This window comes from Caretta caretta, chromosome 27, assembly GCF_965140235.1.
Source record: "Caretta caretta isolate rCarCar2 chromosome 27, rCarCar1.hap1, whole genome shotgun sequence".
Lineage (NCBI taxonomy): Eukaryota > Metazoa > Chordata > Testudines > Cheloniidae > Caretta > Caretta caretta.
Genome location: NC_134232.1, coordinates 14,011,875 through 14,033,855, shown reverse-complemented (window position 1 = coordinate 14,033,855; position 21,981 = coordinate 14,011,875). Strand labels below are relative to the sequence as shown.

The 21,981-nt window shown below is 37.8% G+C and overlaps 1 protein-coding gene and 1 long non-coding RNA gene across 3 annotated transcripts in view; one reads left to right on the top strand and one right to left on the bottom strand.

Annotated features, from left to right (window-relative positions):
• LOC125626657 (uncharacterized) overlaps positions 1 to 21,981 on the bottom strand; it is a 225,423-nt gene that overhangs the window by 170,894 nt on the left and 32,548 nt on the right. For both annotated transcript variants that reach the window (XR_012666168.1, XR_012666167.1), the window contains exon 2: positions 8,344 to 8,387. This is a non-coding gene — a long non-coding RNA (uncharacterized LOC125626657). The remainder of the gene's footprint in view (positions 1 to 8,343; positions 8,388 to 21,981) is intronic.
• LOC125626644 (keratin, type I cytoskeletal 27-like) lies at positions 15,535 to 21,467 on the top strand. Its single transcript, XM_075123524.1, has 9 exons — positions 15,535 to 16,059; positions 16,574 to 16,656; positions 17,102 to 17,258; positions 17,490 to 17,651; positions 17,749 to 17,874; positions 19,133 to 19,350; positions 20,564 to 20,616; positions 20,702 to 20,744; positions 21,247 to 21,467. The coding sequence occupies exons 1-9, from the start codon at positions 15,535 to 15,537 to the stop codon at positions 21,368 to 21,370; spliced, it is 1,491 nt and encodes a 496-aa protein (XP_074979625.1). The 3' UTR covers positions 21,371 to 21,467.

Sequence of the window (21,981 nt, the reverse complement as noted above, 5' to 3'; positions counted from 1 at the left end):
GCTGCAGAGTGAACACAGCACAGTCTTGTTCTCCAACCCCATTTTCTTGGGGTCTCCCCTCCACACCAGGCCAGGATTAGGGCTGCAGTGCCAGGACAGAGGGTACTGCTGTGGGTGATCATTTCCCCCTCAGTGGGACGAGAAGAGGGGGATGCTGGCCTATGATTTTGCCTCCCCACCCTCCACCCCACAAATTTGGTCCCTGGCTAGGGCACAAAAATAAAGACAAAATGCAGTTGGTGGGTTTCCTTAGTAAAAAGTTTGGGAACCCCTGGTTTAAAGCCACCTTAATCCCTCATCTCCCTGTGCTTCAAGTTCTGCGCTGCAAATTTTAGAGGCGAAGCACAAAAGCTCATTCTCTACTTTTGTTCCACACTGCGTATAATGGGAGAGCTGAAAATATAGTTAAATAATAATTAAAATAAAATATTACTTATTACAGTGATTCCGGATATGGAGGTCCTGGATTTAGAAGTTCTATATCTGGGGATTCAGGATCTAGAAATCTAGGATCTGGCACAGGTTTGGAATTGAGAGGTACAGGATCTGCTACGGTTTCAGAATCTACTGGTTCTGGCTCTGGTGCAGAGTTGGGATCTAGACGTTCTGGATCTGCAAGCTCTGATTCTAAGTCAGGCGATATCAGCAAAGGAAATCAGTTTCTGTGTTTGTTTTCCTATGATTTTTGTTATTAGGCTGTAGAGATCTTGGCAATTCAGGTGTAGAAGAAGAATGTTGGGGTTTTTGGCTATTATTTATGAGTAAAAAATATGCTCTCAGTATGTGTTAGTTGTTTGTTATTAATCTAATTGACTTTCTTTAAATATAATGGAGTATTTTAGTCAAGTTCTTATCCCAAAATGGTAATGAGGAATTTCATCCTCCGAGTTAAGAAAGAAATGAAGAAGTCCTTGTAGTATCTTAAATTAATTTACGCCACTGTCTGCCTACAATCAATGTTTGATTGATGTACTATAGTATATCTGAAACATATCCTTTGCAAAAAAATGACAGTGAATTGAGCATTACTTTTTATCTTATATTTAAGTTTTGACATTCACATTTTCTATTTCATGTTCAGAACCAACAAAAATCAGAGTATTTAAAACAATCATTGAAGAGTTAGATCAGCATGGTAGAATCACATCATCTAATGTCCAGTCAGTTGAAGAGAAGCCAATAAGATAAACAACATCAAGATATGGTCCTTTTACAGATACTAATACAAAGTGACCAGAATGAATGCAAATGAGTAAATGCATCATCCCGAGTGGCTATGGAAATATTTTCTTTCCTTAAAAAGGGAGAGTCTAGTGAAAGGTCTTTGCTTTTTCTTTTCACTTTAATCAGAAGTGTTCTATTATGCAAAACAAAACAAAAAATATATATATATGTTCTGGTGTATGTCAATAAACTTTCTTAATTTTGCTAATTATATACATTGCCCCGATTATTTTTATGTGAATTAAGTACTGTCTGATTCTAGTGTTGGGCAAAGCTCAAACAATTTGGTAACTGGGTTTGATTAACAATGTAACCCTCCTGTCTATGTCAAGGGCAGAATTTATACTCACAGAGTTAAGTTTAATGCACTGGAATTATGGAAGATGAAATGCTGCTAATTTATCTTCTGCTGCTATTATTTCAGTGACACTATCTGGAGGCCTAGCTTCTAACACTTTTGCTATTTTTATTAAAAGAGGAACTGTATAGTATGCAGCCCCAACCTGTGGGCTGCACCCAGAAATATGTCCGACCACAAACTCCATAAGGGATAGTGTGGGTGCTGACATTTCTATACCAGGTGCAAGTAACAGGAATCCTGCTGCAACTGTACTCATGCACTGGTTATAATAGCACATTTCAATTTGAAATGACTTGCTCTTTTTAAAAAGAGGACACTTGATCATCTGTTCCATATTACTTTTTGAGAATTTCTCCCAAACTGAACTTCCGCTGTGATGCTTAAGTTTCATTTTCATAACCAACATACAATTTTAGCTGGGAAAATGTTTATTGTGCTTGTGGTAGAAAAAATGAAAAACTGCACTAGGTATTGTAAATCTCTTTGAAAAACTGTTAAATAGACAAAAGTTGTGGTATTTGTTTTATGCACCAATTTTTTCTTACAATGCTAGTAATCCTTCCTGAGACAAGTTCAAAGTCAGGAAGCAGCCCCTTACACAAAATCACTATATACATATTTTATTAATTATTATTATTATTAAATGCATTGATAGCTGCAACACAAAATAAACTAGGTTTCAGAGTAACAGCCGTGTTAGTCTGTATTTGCAAAAAGAAAAGGAGTACTTGTGGCACCTTAGAGACTAACCAATTTATTTGAACATAAGCTTTCGTGAGCTACAGCTCACTTCATCAGATGCATACTGTGGAAAGTGTAGAAGATCTTATTACATACACACAAAGCATGAAAAAATACCTCCTCCCATCCCACTCTCCTGCTGGTAATAGCATATCTAAAGTGACCACTCTCCTTACAATGTGTATGATAATCAAGGTGGGCCATTTCCAGCATAAATCCAGGGTTTAACAAGAACGTCTGGGGGGGGGGGTGTAGGAAAAAACAAGGGGAAATAGGCTACCTTGCATAATGACTTAGCCACTCCCAGTCTCTATTCAAGCCTAAGTTAATTGTATCCAATTTGCAAATGAATTCCAATTCAGCAGTTTCTCGCTGGAGTCTGGATTTGAAGTTTTTTTGTTGTAAAATAGCGACTTTCATGTCTGTAATCGCGTGACCAGAGAGATTGAAGTGTTCTCCGACTGGTTTATGAATGTTATAATTCTTGACATCTGATTTGTGTCCATTTACTCTTTTACGTAGAGACTGTCCAGTTTGACCAATGTACATGGCAGAGGGGCACTGCTGGCACATGATGGCATATATCACATTGGTGGATGTGCAGGTGAACGAGCCTCTGATGGTGTGGCTGATGTTATTAGGCCCTGTGATGGTGTCCCCTGAATAGATATGTGGGCACAGTTGGGAACGGGCTTGTTGCAAGGAAAGGCTCCTGGGTTAGTGGTTCTGTTGTGTGGTATGTGGTTGCTGGTGAGTATTTGCTTCAGGTTGGGGGGCTGTCTGTAGGCAAGGACTGGCCTGTCTCCCAAGATTTGTGAGAGTGTTGGGTCATCCTTCAGGATAGGTTGTAGATCCTTAATAATGCGTTGGAGGGATTTTAGATGGGGGCTGAAGGTGACGGCTAGTGGCGTTCTGTTATTTTCTTTGTTAGGCCTGTCCTGTAGTAGGTGACTTCTGGGAACTCTTCTGGTTCTATCAATCTGTTTCTTCACTTCCGCAGGTGGGTACTGTAGTTGTAAGAATGCTTGATAGAGATCTTGTAGGTGTCTGTCTCTGTCTGAGGGGTTGGAGCAAATGCGGTTGTATCGCAGAGCTTGGCTGTAGACGATGGATCGTGTGGTGTGGTCAGAGTGAAAGCTGGAGGCATGTAGGTAGGAATAGCGGTCAGTAGCTTTCCGGTATAGGGTGGTGTTTATGTGACCATCGTTTATTAGCACTGTAGTGTCCAGGAAGTGGATCTCTTGTGTGGACTGGTCCAGGCTGAGGTTGATGGTGGGATGGAAATTGTTGAAATCATGGTGGAATTCCTCAAGGGCTTCTTTTCCATGGGTCCAGATGATGAAGATGTCATCAATATAGCGCAAGTAGAGTAGGGGCGTTAGGGGACGAGAGCTGAGGAAGCGGTGTTCTAAATCAGCCATAAAAATGTTGGCATACTGTGAGGCCATGCGGGTATCCATAGCAGTGCGGCTAATCTGAAGGTATACATTGTCCCCAAATGTAAAATAGTTATGGGTAAGGACAAAGTCACAAAGTTCAGCCACCAGGTTAGCCGTGACATTATCAGGGATAGTGTTCTTGACGGCTTGTAGTCCATCTTTGCGTGGAATGTTGGTGTAGAGGGCTTCTACATCCATAGTGGCCAGGATGGTATCATCAGGAAGATCACCGATGGATTGTAGTTTCCTCAGGAAGTCAGTGGTGTCTCGAAGGTAGCTGGGAGTGCTGGTAGCGTAGGGCCTGAGGAAGGAGTCTACATAGCCAGACAATTCTGCTGTCAGGGTGCCAATGCCTGAGATGATGGGGCGCCCAGGATTTCCAGGTTTATGGATCTTGGGTAGTAGATGGAATATCCCAGGTCGGGGTTCCAGGGTTGTGTCTGTGCGGATTTGATCTTGTGCTTTTTCCGGGAGTTTCTTGAACAAATGCTGTAGTTGCTTTTGGTAACTCTCAGTGGGATCATAGCGTAATGGCTTGTAGAAAGTGGTGTTGGAGAGCTGCCGAGCAGCCTCTTGTTCATGTTCCGACCTATTCATGATGAAGACAGCACCTCCTTTGTCAGCCTTTTTGATTATGATGTCAGAGTTGTTTCTGAGGCTGTGGATGGCATTGTGTTCCACACGGCTGAGGTTAGGGGCAAGTGATGCTGCTTTTCCACAATTTCAGCCCGTGCATGTCGGCGGAAGCACTCTATGTAGAAGTCCAGTCTGCTGTTTCGACCTTCAGGAGGAGTCCACCTAGAATCCTTCTTTTTGTAGTGTTGGTAGGGAGGTCTCTGTGGATTAGTATGTTGTTCAGAGGTATGTTGGAAATATTCCTTGAGTCGGAGACATCGAAAATAGGATTTCAGGTCACCACAGAACTGTATCATGTTCGTGGGGGTGGAGGGGCAGAAGGAGAGGCCCCGAGATAGAACAGCTGCTTCTGCTGGGCTGAGAGTATAGTTGGATAGGTTAACAATATTGCTGGGTGGGTTGAGGGAACCACTGCTGTAGCCCCTTGTGGCATGTAGTAGTTTAGAAAGTTTAGTGTCCTTTTTCTTTTGTAGAGAAGCAAAGTGTGTGTTGTAAATGGCTTGCTTAGTTTTAGTAAAGTCCAGCCACGAGGAAGTTTGTGTGGAAGGTTGGTTTTTTATGAGAGTATCCATTTTGGAGAGCTCATTCTTAATCTTTCCCTGTTTGCTGTAGAGGATGTTGATCAGGTGATTCTGCAGTTTCTTTGAGAGCGTGTGGCACAAGCTGTCAGCATAGTCTGTGTAGCAGGAGAGTGGGGTGGGAGGAGGTATTTTTTAATGCTTTGTGTGTATATAATAAGATCTTCTACACTTTCCACAGTATGCATCCGATGAAGTGAGCTGTAGCTCACGAAAGCTTATGCTCAAATAAATTGGTTAGTCTCTTAAGTGCCACAAGTACTCCTTTTCTTTTTACAAAATAAACTAGATGATTTATTGCAACAACCAGTGAAATCCTCTTTTACAATCAATATTTGCTAAAGAATTCCAGTGAGCTCAGATTATAAAATGAATTTACCAGGCAATATCTCAGCCTCTTATAAATCCCAAATTAGAAAGAACTTTTTGCTTTAGTGAATACTCTCCCCCCCCCATACCAGGACTTTCACTGGCAGGCTTCTGTGGAGCAAATGCACAGCTCAGGTTTTAGTACCAAATTTGTTTAAAAATAACTTAAGTAGAAATCTGTGCATTGGCTAAATTATGTCTTTGAGTCAAACAATGACAACGGATCTGATGTTCCTTTCTTTGCTAAAAATAAAAAATGCAAAACTAATAATCCAGGTAGCAGTGCTGTTCAGATATGTCATTCTAAGTTTTGTTCTGTTTCCTGTTGAAATTATGAGGTGTGAAAGATGAAGAGAATGTAGTAGAGCTAAAGTTAAAAGGGGAAAAAGATTGCTCATCTAAATAAAAGATTAAAAGAATAGTGAAATAAGTTTTTCTCTACTTTACCTACTGCCATAACAATCCTTGGCATAACAAATATCCTAAGAACATATTTCTATGAAAGTGTACTTAATAAAGTTAGCAAAAACATTAGAAAAAAACTGCCCGATTGTAGATAATAGACATTAGCTTGTCAAACTACATTTTGCTATGAGGAGACAAAATTCAGGAATGAAAACCTCTGTTAATTACACATATACCGGCTAAAAATCTGCCTGGCTGATACACCGTCTGATATACTGGGGCAGTTCCCACTTCTGTTTTAATGCCATATCTGTCTCTATTCTCATGCCTTTCCTCAATCAGTACGAGTGGTAGTGGTGGACCTCTTAGAACATCTAGTGGCCTAGACTGTAGTGGTGGTTCCAGCTTTGGAAGGAGTTGTGCCTCAAGCTGCCGCTACCCATGCTACCACAGCAATATTGCTATTTATACCCATGCTAGGTCAATGCGATCTACTGCGAGTAAGCATACATGAGCAGGGAAATCACACCCCAGCTCATAGTGTAGACCCAGGCTCAGAGAACGTGTCAATGGGATTACTCATGTAAGTAAGCAGGTACTTAAATACCTCACTGAATCATGGCCTAGATCAAATGATCCAAAGACAGTCTCACTTTGTGGATACAGTCAGGGCTGTGTTAAACTTATTCCAGGTGGTGATCACTTTTTCATATCTTATAGTGTTACTTCACTGTGTTATTAAAGTCCTCCTGGTTTCGTCTTCTCCAGAAACTAAAAAGTTTTCAAAGGGTTACTAGCGGTGATATCAATGTTGAAATGGATGCAGCTCCAAGAGTTTATCTGACTAAATGACATGACAGCACGGTATGAAGCCCTTGCACAAAAGAATCACAGAGAGACAGAAGAACAGTTCAACTCTCAGGTAAAAATGGCATTATTTGAAAGGTATAGCAAGTATATGAAACACTGTTTTTATTTCATTAACTAACATTTTATTTTTATTTGATTGTGGTATTACAGTATGGAGCCCTGCAACAAGTGATTTCTGCCAATGTTGATCAACAAAGCTCAAGAAAGAGTGAAATAATGAGACTAAAAGGCACTCTTGATGCACTGGAATTAGAGCTCTAGTCTCAACTTGCCAAGGTATGTAATAGTTGTCACACCAGTTTTCATAATTCAAAATACAATACACCTTTGCTTCATGTATAATTATTCTGATAGGGATTTATATTCCACCGTGAAAATATGTTCCCTTGTGACTTTTTGAAGAAAAGCCAACTAAATAAACAGCATCAAGATTGCACAGGTGATCCTTTTACAGGTGTCAAAACCAAGAGTTAAGAAAGGAGGAAATCTCCCGAACAAGTGCAGCATCCTGAGTGGTCTGAGGAAATAATTTCTATTTTTAAAATCAGAATTACACCAAGAGTTTCTCATTTTTCTACTTAATTGGAAAATATTCTTTAATGGAAACTAAAAAGTATATTCTGATATTCTAATTTCATTTGCTAGTCTATTTCAATAAACTTTTTTACTATTACAAGTTATATATTTGGTCACAACTATAGTTACAATAAACTGTGAAACTCTGTACCTCACTTGTTAATACCAGCAGAGAGAGAAACTCAAAATATTTAGAATTTAGTCTCAGTTCTGATAAGCATATAAATTACGAATGTTTATCCACATTTTATGAGGCCACTTCTAGAATGACATCCCTCTATCCTGTTCACCACACATAAACACAACAGCAGCTTGCAGCAGCATCGAATGCTAGAATTAACTCCATCAACTCCACTACCCTTCACCATCACCTTTGATTATCTTCAAGGGTACAGACCCAAATCCCACCTTGACCTTCTTCAGACAGGAATTCTTCAAGAGGGAAATTTAATCTGAATAGCACCTCTTAATAATGGAGGCCACCGCTCATGGTCTTCCTCTTCCACTCCCAACATCTCTTTTTCATATGAGAGAAACCTGAGGCCATAATCTCTTTCCAACTCTTACCAGTATCTCCCTTTTGATGGGGAAAATGTAGCCACTTTTCATCCCCTTTCCCCCAAATGTACATGGATTTAGGTGTAAATATTACCCAATATAAAGGAATAAGAAATACCATATACACACACAAAAGCGGAATTATGGTTGCTGTAAAAATCAAAACACAGTAACTTAGAGTTTAGTTTATTTGCTGTTGTTCTATTGAATAATTTTTGCAGTGTATCTACATTTACATTTTTTCCTAAACTGGATACTATCATCAAACCGTCACTATGACATCAGAAGAAATATTAGCATAAACTTGTATAGTATGGAGCAACTACAACACCACCAGCCACAGTCAGTCAGTTACCATACTCTTAGAAAGCAGCAACAAAAGGCACCAGTGACGACCATTTGACCAGAGCAGCTAGCAACTAACATGCCACTATTTTTAGCCCATACAGTGCAAAACAATTTACTCAAAATATCCAGAATACAAAACTAAGTAAAAGGCAACATTGGTAATGTAATGTAAGTATTCAAAGTTACTAGCATTCAAAAAGATATAAAAACCAGCAAAGATATAAATGTTTACACTTACCTTTTGCTGTCAGAAATTTCTATGTCTTGCCAGGAAGATGTTCTCTACATAGGAATGGCAAAAAGAAACAAAAAAGAAAGTTAAGGCTAACTAAATAAAAAAATAAATAAAATACACTACCTGCACACTTTTTGCAGTACATAAGGTTCGCCTCTTAAATTAGATGTTTCCCTTCACACTACAAAACGATTGCTGCACATGAACCATGATGTCCAAAAACACCCTCCTCGCTTCCTGGAAGAGCCAACAACTCACAGATTACTTTGGCTATGCAGCTAAAAACATCAAAGAAGACTGCTGCTCCAAGAAGCTACCCTTGGGCACTGAAGAAGATGGCAAACCAATCAAGGTATATAGAAATATTTTCCAAAGCCAAGGTCTGTAACGGTGAAAGACAACTACAACCTGGTTGCACTTCCAATGGGGAGCTCTCTAGCTAACCATGGTCAGAAAAGAATTGGGATGCAATATTTTGATTGATCTGAAAGATGCTCCAGCCTATACTGTGCTGAGGACCTACGAATCAAGAGTAGGAATCCAGTTAAACAATATCTTTAGAGAAAGAAACACTTTGTGTAGTTGTGACATCTTTTTCATTTAGCCAATGCCTGTTTTAGGAAGTAATTGTCATAGCAGGATTTCAACAATTTTTGCCATTTCACTACAAGATTGTGCACTACATTATCATTTACTTCAGAGCACTGCCCCACCCACAGATCAAGGAGGGAACGGGGATGAGAGAGGGTGTGAATTACTTTTCATGAAGCAGCTTCCTCCCTGCTGTGCACCTAGCCAGCTACTCTGGCTGAAGGTGGAGGGACCAGAGCAAAGGCTCCTCCCACATTCCATCCTTCTTTGTCCCTTCCCCACACATTTCCCCAAACTAGGGAGTATGGGGCCACTAACCCCTGTTATCTTCACCACAGCCAACATCATAATCAAAGCAGGGCCACAGAAGGGAATAAATATGGGCCTTAGTCCCCCTTACTTCCTTGTGTGGCCAAGTAAGGGTTGTGACATTTAAACCATTAGAGACCAGATAACTCTTTCTTTAGCCTATCTGCCACCAAGAGACTGAGCCCTGCCACTTCCAAGTTCACTTAGTAAAAACTGAGTTCCACTCTTCGCTATTCACAATACAACAATCAAGTGTCCCTTTTCCTGCACACCTGCCCATCTAAAGATAAGAATGGGCCTTTCTGATACCATTAATCTGAAGCGTCATCAATGTTCTTTGATGACACTGTTGAAAAGAAATACTGCTAGTGCGGTAGTTTAACACACAGCAAGACACAGCTATCTGAGTAATTCATTATTCAAATACTTGAGACCAAAGTGTGAGTCTACATTATTTTCAGTCACTTGAAACTAGGAGTTATCATTTTATCATCTGTTATGATATGGCTATCAGATTATCATATGTTCAACATATTCATAAATGATCTGGAAAAGGGAGTAAACAGTGAGATGGCAACATTTTCAGACAATACAAAATTACTCAAAATAATTAAATCCAAAGCAGATTGCGATAAATTTACAAAAGGGATCTCACAAAACTGGGTGACTGGGCAACACAATGGCCCCCGATGAAATCCAGTGTTGATAAGTGTAAAATAATGCACATTGGAGAACATAATCTCAACTATACATATAAAATGATGGGGTGTAAAGTACCTGTTACCACTCAAGAAAAAGATCTTGGAGTCCTCGTGGATAATTCTGTGAAAACATCCTCTCAACGTGCAGCAACAGTTAAAAAAGCATTAGGAAAGGGAAAGATAATATGACAGAAAATAATGTAATGTCAGTATAAAAATCTATGCTACGCCCATACCTTGAACACTGCTTGTAGTTCTGATCACCCTATCTCAAAAAAGATGCATTAGAATTAGAAAAAGTACAGAGAAGGGCAACAAAAATGATTAGGGGTATGGAATAACTTCTATATGAGGAGAAGTTAAAAGACTGAGACTGTTCAGCTCAGAAAAGAGATGACTAAGGGGGGGATATGATAGAGGTCTATAAGGTCATGAATGGTGTGGAAAAGGTTCTCATAACAAGAACAAGAGGTCACCCAATGAAATTAATAGGCAGAAGGTTTAGAACAAACAAAAGGTAGTACTTCTTTCACAGAATGCACAATCAACCTATGGAACTAGTTGTCAGGGGATGTTGTGAAGGCCTAAATTATAACTGGGTTCAAAAAAGTATTAGATAAATTTGTGGAAGATAGGTCCATCAATGGTCTAGGATGGTCTAGGATGCAACCCCATGCTTTAGGGTTCCATATACCTCCGACTGCCAGAAGCTGGGACTGGACATCTTTCCCCTCCCACTGTACAGAAAGCTGGAAAGTGTTTTGGTTCTTTTAGGATTAGAGTAAAATCTTTCTCTAATGTATATCATTTACAGGTATTGCTCCAAAGGTCAGGTGTGAGTTGACAAAGCTATTTTTGTTTAAAGCTCAATACAAAAGTGACAAAAGGTTATACAGTATTTTGTTCAGTTTAAATAGACTAATTTTATATTTTAATTATTTTTTCAAAGTATCTAAAAACAATAAAATATAAATTTAAAAAAATAAGTATACATGTTCATTTGAAAAAGACCATTAACACAAGAGAAAGTGGTGAAAAGCATCTCCCCAATTGAGAGAATGGCAGACAAAGCATTATCTTTTCACCTTCTTGTCATGATCTATTAAACACAACACAGATCAACACAAAGTCACCTACATGTTATACACAAATACTCTGAACTTCAGTCAACTGCACGACACTGGGATCCAAAGAAAGGATTTGCACAGGCATCTAAGAGCGAACTATACTAATAGCCTCATTACCTCAACCGATTAAAATAAATGACATGCAAAAGGAACCTCCATTTATTAAACAACAGAACATTTAAACAACCATGTAAATTATCCACTCCCTCAGTTATTACAAAGATCATCCTCAAATCAACTCAGTGTACCTAGCATTCACTGGATTTTAAGCTAAAAGGTTGGTACAAAATCCAAAATAATTCATGCATACATACTGCATGTTGGCCCAATTCAGCAAAGCAATTAACCACATCCTTCAATTTAAGCATGTAAATCCATCCCTGTTCTGCCAGGCACTTAAGCACAGTCTTAACTGTTAGCAGATTCAAGAATGTGCTCAAGTGCTTCAGAGGACAAGGATGGACTTACTCGTGTTTTAAAGGTAAGTGCCTGAGTAACTGATTTCTGAATTGGCGCGAATTCTGCAGAGGAGATTACTTTAATTGACTCTACATTTTTATCTACTGAGCAGTCCTGATAAAATTCCCAGCTCCAAATCTCTCTGTAGTAGGAAAAGGGCCTGAAACATAAGCCCTTGTATCAGGAGCCTGAGCTAAAGTAGTGGTCAAAACTTTGCTGATATAAAGCAAAGTTAAGTTGTAAGCAAGAAGCAGGCCCTGCTCACAGAATCTGCCAAGAACAGGGCTGGTATTGCAGAAACACACTTTCCTAAGCAGTGATAGGCACAAGAATATATACACAAACACATTCCAGAAAGGTGGTATCAGAACACCTCGATACCAACTGTGACAAAGTTCCTGCGCTACCTTGGTGGGTCTTGTGCTTATTGGCGGATTTGCTCACCTTGGAGCTTCACGGCAGCCCTCAGATTGGCCGTTTTTCTGAATTCACAGTTCAGGTCGACTCCTCCTGTGTCTGACCAGGAGTTGGGAGGATTTGGGAGGAACCCGGGCCCGCCCTCTACTCCAGGTTCCAGCCCAGGGCCCTGTGGAATGCAGCTGTCTAGAGTGCCTCCTGGAACAGCTGGGCGACAGCTACAACTCCCTGGGCTACTTCCCCATGGACTCCTCCCAACACCTTCTTTATCCTCAGCACAGGACCTTCCTCCTGGTGTCTGATAATGCTTGTACACCTCAGTCCTCCAACAGTCCACGTTCTCACTCTCAGCTCCTCGTGTCTCTTGCTCCCAGCTCCTCACACGCACACCACAAACTGAAGTGAGCTCCTTTTTAAAACCCAGTTGCCCTGATTAGTCTGCCTTAATTGATTCTAGCAGCTTCTTGATTGGCTGCAGGTATTCTAATCAGCCTGACTTAATTGTCTCCAGAAGCTTCCTGATTGTTCTGGAACCTTCCCTGTTACCTTACCCAGGGAAAAGGGACCTACTTAGCCTGGGGCTAATATATCTGCCTTCTATTACTCTCCTCTAGCCATCTGGCCCGACCCTGTCACACAACACTTTCCCCAAAAGATAACAGGAACATGCTGACCCATTTTAAAAATAAGGTCAGGATGACAGCATGATGGATAGAGATGTTTTAATCAAACCAACAGGTACGAGGTAATGGGTTGTGGTTAGCTACGTCAGAGTGTGGCACCTAACTATATCAGAGAGGTGGTACATAACTTGTTTGTACTGGGGTATAAAAATGTATCTCAGAGGGAATGTCTTTGTCTGGCCTTGTGGGGAGCAGAAAGTCCCGCCATTCACCAAGCTGGTCCTTTGTAACGGGCATACATGTGTTAGTGGTCCTGTAGAGTCTGCAGGATACTAAGACCGTGCCTCATTGACAATAAACCTGGCCAGGTGCCTTGGCTAAAAACTGAGTCTGTGGATTTATTGGGCAGTTTAATTGAGGTCTGTTATCTCCTCTATTTACGCAGAGCTGGGACATATGCAGCCAATATCTGACCACACTCTCCACCTCTCCTAAGAAAAAATTAAGCATCGGGAATTCCAGGATATGCCTACATTTTATTCATTTAAATTTTAAGAGGTCAAATTTAATAATAATGGATTAATATTTTAATGTGTTCAAATATCATGCAATACACAAATTGCTTCTGCAGGAAGGCACTCTGAAAATAAGATTATAGATGATAATAATGGTGATGATTTTATTAGTAAAGGCAAATTTGAAGAACCTATGTAAGGCCCTTAGTCGGCCCCCAAATTTACTGGAAGTCTTGAAGTAGCTCATACTTAGAAATATTAAGAAGATCCCACCTGAACAACAGTTAAGAAGGAAAACTGCATGCAAATCAAACAAACAAACATTGGGACTAATGGCACTTTTATTTATTATTAGGGCTGTCGATTAATCGCAGTTAACTCAAAAAAATTAATCGCGATTACTCGCAGTTTTAATCACACTGTTAAACAACAGAATACCAATTGAAATTTACTAAATATTTTGGATGTTTTTTCTACATTTTCATATATATTGTATTCTGTGTTGTAATTGAAATCAAAATGTATATTATTCTTGATTACAAATATTTGCATTGTAAAAGATAAACAAAAGAAATAGTATTTTTCAGTTAACCTCATACAAGTACTGTAGTGCAATCTCTGTGTGGTGAAAGTGCAATTTACAAATGTAGATTTATTTTTTTTGGTTACAAAACTGCATTCAAAAACAAAACAATGTAAAACTTCACAGCCTACAAGTCCACCCAGTCCTACTTCTTGATCAGCCAATAGCTAAGACAAACAAGTTTGTTTACATTTTCAGGAGACAATGCTGCCCTCTTCTTATTTACAATGTCACCAGAAAGTGAGAACAGGCATTTGCATGGCACTTTTGTAGCCGGCATTGCAAGGTATTTCCGGGACAGATATGCTAAAAATTCGTATGCCCCTACATGCTTCGGCCACCATTCCAGAGGGCATACATCCATGCTGATTATGCTCGTTAAAAAAATAATGCGTTAATTAAGTTTGTGACTGAACTCCTTAGGGGGAATTGTATATCCCCTGGTCTGTTTTACCTGCATTCTGCCATATATTTCATATTATAGCAGTCTCAGTTGATGACCCAGCATGTGTTGTTCGTTTTAAGAACACTTTCACTGCAGATTGACAAAACGCAAAGAAGTTATCAATGTGAGATTTTGAAATATAGCTACAGCATTCGACCCAAGGTTTAAGAATCTGAAGTGCCTTCCAAAATCTGAGAGGGACGAGGTGTGGATGTGGAGCATGCTTTCAAAAGTCTTAAAAGACCAACACTCCGTTGAGGAAACTACAGAACCTAAACCACCAAAAAAGAAAATCAACCTTCTGCTGGTGGCATCTGACTCAGAAAATGAAAATGAACATGCATCAGTCCGCACTGCTTTGGATTGTTATCAAGCAGAACCCGTCATGCATGCATGGACGCATGTCCTCTGGAATGGTGCTTGAAGCATCAAGGGACATATGAATCTTTAGCGTTTCTGGCACGTAAATACTTGTGATGTCAGCTACAACAGTGCCATGAGAATACCTGTTCTCATTTTCAGGTGACATTGTAAACAAGAAGCAGGCAGCATTATCTCCTGCAAATGTAACCAACCGTGTTTGTCTGAGCAATTGGCTGAACAAGAAGTAGGACTGAGTGGACTTGCAAGCTCTAAAGCTTTACATTGTTTTATTTTTTAATGCAGTTATTTTTTGTACATAATTCTACATTAGTAAGTTCAACTTTCACGATAAAGAGATTGCACTACAGTACTTGTATTAGGTGAACTGAAAAATACTATTTCTTTTGTTTTTTTACAATGCAAGTACTTGTAATCAAAAATAAATATAAAGTGAGCACTGTACACTTTGTATTGTGTGTTGTAATTGAAATCAATATATCTGAAAATGTAGAAAACATCCAAAAATATTTAAATAAATGGTATTCTATTATTAACAGTGCAATTAATCGTGATTAATTTTTGTAATCGCTTGACAGCCCTATTAATTTATCAAAGAGAGAAATGATAAGTTTGGTGGTAAGAATGATAAAGATATATCACTTGAAATTTTGCTCTATCTTCTTGGGGAATTATGAGAGTTATGCCTGAGGTCTGGAAGAAGCAAAGGAATTACTCATCTATGATTAAAATGTAATAATGATTCTTTTGCTTTGTTCCACCCTTCTCTATTCCTGATATAACAAACATCTTCAGGGCACTAACCTCTTTACATGAACGGTCACCAATGATTTAAATGCTAATGAGGAGAAATCATCCAATCATGGCTAACACTATGCTGAGTTGGCAAAAAAAATATTTTGCCATAGGTAGGAGGAATCCAGAAAGAAACACCCTAATAATTCTGTATAAAAAGGTAAAGGAACTGCCTAGCCAAGACATTCTCTCACTCTACTTTGCTGCCTTTGTTACACTTTAACAACTCAGACCACCACTAAAAAACTATGTCTCTTTGTATTGCTAGTGGATCCAGCCAGGTTTCCTCATTTGGTGGAGGTGGTGGATCAGTCAGAGTCTCCAGCATAGGAAGAAGCTTTGGTAGTGGGAGTGTATGTGGTTTGGCTGGGGGATCCGATGTTGGATTAGGGAGTGGATTAGGAAGGGGAGCAGGTGGTGGCTTTGGTGGAGGCTATAGTGGTGGGTTTGGTAATATATCAGTTGGAGGAGGCTATGGAAATGCCTACCGCAGTAGCTCATTTGGGGGCTTGGGTAGTGGCTATAGTGGAGGCTTTAGTGGGGCCTTTGGTAGAGCTGATGGCAGCCTTCTGTCTGGTGGCGAAAAGGAAACCATGCAGAACCTTAATAACCGCCTAGCTAACTACCTGGATATGGTGCGTGCTCTGGAGGAGGCAAATGCTGATCTTGAACATAAAATCCGGCTGTGGTATGAGAAACATGATCCTGCTGCTGCTGGGTTATGCTGTGATTACAGCAAATATTACCAGATAATTGAAGATCTTAAGAATCAGGTAATAAATAATTTTTCAGCACTTTACAATGGTATGCACCTTGTAACCATATCTTGTGTTAAACTATAATTCACAAGCAGTGCATGAGTTATTACCAAATGAGAAATTCTGCTCAGCTTAATTTCAGACATTTATCATTTTCTGTTGACATTAAGAATACTTAAAGCAGTAGACTTTAAGATGTAATATTTCTACCAACTTATTTTTCACACAAATTCTTGTTAATTTAATATGACTATAAAAGTATCTATTTTATTATTAAGAATGTTTAGTTTTTTTTACTGTTTATGCATTAAAATTAATTTGTTAACGTGGAAAGGAAATACTTAATTTTAAAAAAAGGGAAAGAAATCATGTCTCCCTCTATGTTTAAACTGCATATAAACAAATTATTTTTTAAATCTGCATTTTTCATGTTAGCCTCTAAATTTGCCCAAAATTAAATGCAAAGGATATTTTCATAGTAGTCATATAAATATTGCCTCTTTCCTTATCTATCTTTCTATTTATCCAGATCATCTCTGCAACTATTGACAATGCCAAGATAGTCTTGCAGATTGACAATGCCAAGCTTGCTGCTGATGACTTCAGACTTAAGTGAGTTCAGTGAAAACCAGTTAGTAATGATGGGGTAGTAACAACTTAGGCCACCTCATGCCATTTGTTTTTAAGCAGAACTCACCATTGTTTGCTGCTTACAAACTGATCATCTCATATGGTCCTTAGACACTTTTCTCTACACTTTTTAGTATTAAAAGAAATCTGAAGTATTATTCCAAAAATGATAACAATATTAAAATCAATTTTATAACTATTATATGCAATAGAGCTATATTTTTAATTTTAAAAAAACTATTAAAACTTTTGCCAAATCATAAAAACCAGAATACAAAATAAACAGATAATAAAAATGCATTATTCTCACATCTTCTCTAATGAAATTCTGCTTTATTAATATCAAATATTTTTCTTGCAAGGAAAAAGAGATTTTCCTTTCTTTCTGATCTGATTATATTCTCAAAATTCTCCTAACACTTTAAAGGTATGAAAATGAGCTTTTCCTTTACCAAAGTATTGAAGCTGACATTAATAGTCTGCGTAAAGTCCTAGATGATCTGACTATGACAAGATCCAACCTGGAAGCACAGCTTGAAAGCCTGACTGAGGAGCTAGTGTATCTTAAGAAGAACCATGAGGAAGTAAGATCTTTGCCTTCCTTTTGCAAATATAGGTCCCAGTCCAACTCCCACTGAAGTCAATGAGAGTCTTTCCATTTAAAAGTGGTTTAAAAGTGAAATGGTTTATGGTCAATTTACTATTTCAAAACATTCAGATTTTGACACTTACTGATTTCAGTTATTTAATTTTTCCCTGCTTCTGCAGTTGCAATATATTTAAAATTAAAATCTCCTTGTCTTCCATTTAACCAGGAAATGAAAAGCTTCCAGCGTGGCTCTACAGGTGAAGTGAATGTAGAAATTAATGCTGCTCCAGGAGTTGATCTAACAAAGATTCTGAATGACATGAGAGCTCAGTATGAATCCCTTGCTGAGCAAAATCGTAGGGAGGCCGAAGAACAATTTAATAAAATGGTAACAATATGATTGATACGTTTTCTGAAAGCATATTCAAATCCAAAGATTTGTTTCATCACCCTGTATTCATTATATTGTATTATGACTTTTCCAGAGTCAACAGCTGCAGCAACAAATCTATGATGATGCTGGTGCAGCAGACTCAGCCAGGCATGAAATAACTGAGATCAAACGTACTCTCCAAACCCTGGACATTGAGCTACAAGCCCTTCTGGCCAAGGTTTGTAATAGCTGCCACTTAAGGTAACTTTTATAATTCAAAATTCTTATTAAAAACATTTACAGTGTCCATAATAGCTTTATCCACTACTTTGGCATTATGTAAGGGCATATTTGCATTTAATATATAATTGTTTCTAATATAGACACGTGTTTTGATAGCTCACCTATATTTACTCTAAGCACAGAGAAACAACTGTAATTCTAAACTAAATACTAAAGTCCATAGAGAAGGAAGAGTGGTGAGTTTGACTAGTTAGAAAGAATAATCAAAATAAACAGATTTGTTTTAAACAGTCTCAAAAACACTTTATAAAGTTTTGTAATAGACATGGCCTCAAAAGAGGCATTACAGGTCAATATTCCACCTTCATTACACACATGCAAGTTTATCCACTTTCAATGGAACTTTTTTTTTTGGCAAGAATCCAGGATGGAATATGGTCCACCACCTTTTAAGTAAGTGTAAAATGACTGAATATGTGTATGGGGAATGCTGAATATTGAATAATCCCTTGGTGGCCTAATCAGTATTTTAATATTTACATATGATAAACCATTAATGTAAATAAAAAACAACAGGATATTAAATTTAATGCCATCCAGCTTTTTGGCATAAAGTTGTTTCATCATGTTCTCTCAGTGACTATATTTTTCATTCATTCTGATCTCTGAAAAGACAACTTCAAAAGGCTCTTATGGATTTCTTCAGAAGAGCAGTCAATAGCCAAACTACTTATCTTCAACATCTCGCCAATAAGAACAAATCTGAATTTCTTTCAAACACCTGTATAGCAGATAATCACGCACCAAACAGATTAAATTCTTATATTCCCACTTTGACCTTTCACTTATTTTCATAAACTTAACATACAAGTAAAATTGTTTTACATGCATATCCAATTAATTTAATACATTTTTACTTTGCATTGTTTGAGAAAAGTGTTACAGAAGAAGCAGTGTATAAAGCAATAAAACATTATAAAAACTAGTAATATAATACTAAAAAACTACAGTGAGAAAGAGAGAAGAGAAAGGAAAAACTATTCCAGAGAAATAATTTTCATCACAAAAACTAGTGGTATTGAAAACTGATAGAGAAAAAAATGTAATTTTATTTCTAATTAAGTGTTATGATTAGGGAAATATTTTTTCTACTTCTCTGGTATAAATTATTTTCACTGTTAAAGAAAATTTTCCTTGTGTGTAATCAAGCATTTCAGCTTCATCAGTAACATGCCATTGTTATGCGCTGATAGAAATGCTCCCTTGAAGGCACCTTGGCGGAAACTGAAGGAAACTACAGTACTCAGCTTTCACAAATTCAGCTTCAGATTAGCAATCTGGAGGAACAATTAAAGCAGATCAGATCTGAAATGGAGTGCCAGAATGCAGAATATGAACAGCTCCTGGGCATCAAGACACATCTAGAGATGGAGATTGAGACCTATAGGCGACTGCTAGATGGAGAAGGAGGGTAAGCAAACAGCCTGAAGAAAAAACTATTTCAGTTAGATGAATTTATTTTGAAAAACAGAACTCTAGAAATAAGAAATAAACATCAATATATCTTATTCCATGTTCCGTGCATATAGGGATAAATCCTGTAAGGTGCAGATCATTCCAGTTAAATGCTTAACTACATTAAATTCCACTGACTTCAGTGGAAGCTGAGGGCCTTCATAACCTTGCATGAGTGCTGAACACCTTGCAGGATTGAGCCCACATTTCAAATATGATCCATAGGAAGCATCCTCTTTTTCAAGAGGAGGATTTTTTCTTCTCTATCACACTATAAATCTGATTCTGCAAGGTGATGAGTCAGGGTGCTCTTAAATCCACTGACTTCAATGTGATTTGAAGTCATTGACAGGTTTCAGAGTAGCAGCCGTGTGAGTCTGTATTCACAAAAAAAAAGGAGTACTAGTGGCACCTTAGAGACTAACCAATTTATTTGACGAAAGCTTATGCTCAAATAAATTGGTTAGTCTCTAAGGTGCCACTAGTACTCCTTTTCTTGAAGTCATTGAGAGATTAAAAGTTTGGGACTCTATGTATTTTGTCTACAGAATATTTACTAAGAAGGATATTTCTTAGTAGCACATTTCATTAAATGTTCTTCAGAAATAAAAATATTTGTAAGGCTCTGTTGTGGGATCCAAGGACCTAATTCAACACACTTTGAAATCAGTCAGAGCCTTGCAATGCCCACTGAAATAGACCTAAGTGAAGTGAAAACAAATTGCTGTATCAGTTCTCTGTTCTGTCTCAGCATCTGCAAATATTATAGAATTGTACATTATGTGCAGCTGCAAATACCTGAAAATGACTCCAGTAAATAGAATATCCACCACAGAAAATTTTCATTTTATCAATCAAGATAAAAGAGCAGTTTGATCTTACATCCATATTTGATAAAGTATTTTATTTAATCTTTATCCTGTAAAGCATTTTGGTGGAATCAATTATTCACCTTTTTGTTTGGCAACAAAAAAATGCAATCAGATATATATGATACCTAGCAGTTCCAATCACTTACAAAACTGATTGCCTGCCATGCTGTTTCTAGAAAGATAGCAATAAACTTGCTTTTAACACCAGTATTCTCATCAACTCTCAAAATAATTATATTTTCTTAGAATTCCAAAAGTACTGTAAGATAACTAATGACTATTAATTATTTTTAACAGCAGCTTTAGATCTGGAGGTTATGAATATCAAGAATCAAGAGTTAAAATCAAAGGTAATTAAAATAAGTTACTGTTCTTATTTTCAAGTGTGTCTTTGAACTACAAGGATGTAGGAGTGCACTTTTTAAAATCAAACAGCATTACCTCTGCCAGAAAAGAACTCTTCAGATCTTGGTAACTTATATTTGTATAAGTAATTACTTACTGAAGACCTGATCCAATCCCCATTGAAGTCAATGGAAAGTTTCCCATTGTCCTCACTGGGCACTGAATCAGGCCCCAGTTCTTTAAAGTGCTGAGTGCTTCCTGTGAAGTGCTAGGAACCTTCAACTCCCCTTGAGGTTATCAGGAGACAAGTAATAACCCAGAGGATTGAGCCTGAAATGGTGAAATAAAATTAGTAACTCGTTATAAAGAAAAAAAGCCTCAAAGATTTTAATGTACACCACTATCTGTCAAAGTTAAGATTTCAACCTCTTTTTCATGTTTGAAGGTAACTTTCTGCTGCACTATGTATTTCAGCAAAGTAACAAATAAAGGTCCTATATATATACATATATATTTATAATTTTTGCCATGAAAGTTTACACTGTCCTAAGGCATACTGTCCTATGTTTATTTAACTGGACCACAACTTTTTATGTTATTTGATTCTTTATTTTAATATCTTGAATGGATAATACTATTAATATTTTATTTTTAGAACCATCTAAAACTAGAATGGTTAAGACAATTGTTGAAGAGCTGGTGGACGGCAAAATAGTCTCATCAAAAGTCCAGTCAGTTGAAGAAAGGCCAGCTAAATAAGCAACATGAAAATGGAACAGAGGATCCTCCTATATGTGCCTACAGACAGAACCAAAAACAAGGAAGTGTTCTGGACAAATGTAGAATTTTAAGTGGCTTAAGAGTTCCCCATCTTAAAAATAAGGGTTCTAGTATCTGCTTTCTCTTCTCACTTCACTGAGATGTAGTCTTTTATGGGTGCTAAAAGAAACATTCTATTTACTGCTGTTTTTCAATAAATTTTTTAACTGTTGCAAATAATATTTGCATTAGCCCTGATTATTTTTAACTTTGAAAATCCTCCCTTGTTCAACACAGAAGACTTCCTAAATAAACTGTGGTTTTTCAGCCCTATGATTTATATGTGATTACAAAGCTGTTAGCAATTAATTACTAATTATTATTACACAGAATATAACACAGACATTCATATAGGTAGACTGAATCATGACTTTTTACAATGAGAAACAATACCTGGGTAAAACTTTCAGAGCCTAGAAACATTTCTTTAAATCGATAGCAGTTATGCACATGGGTGCTTTTGAAAATTCCATTAAGTACCTATCTGCATCTTTAGGCACCTAGATACCTTTAAAAATCTGGCCCTGAGAAGTGCCAGATTTCAATGAGAC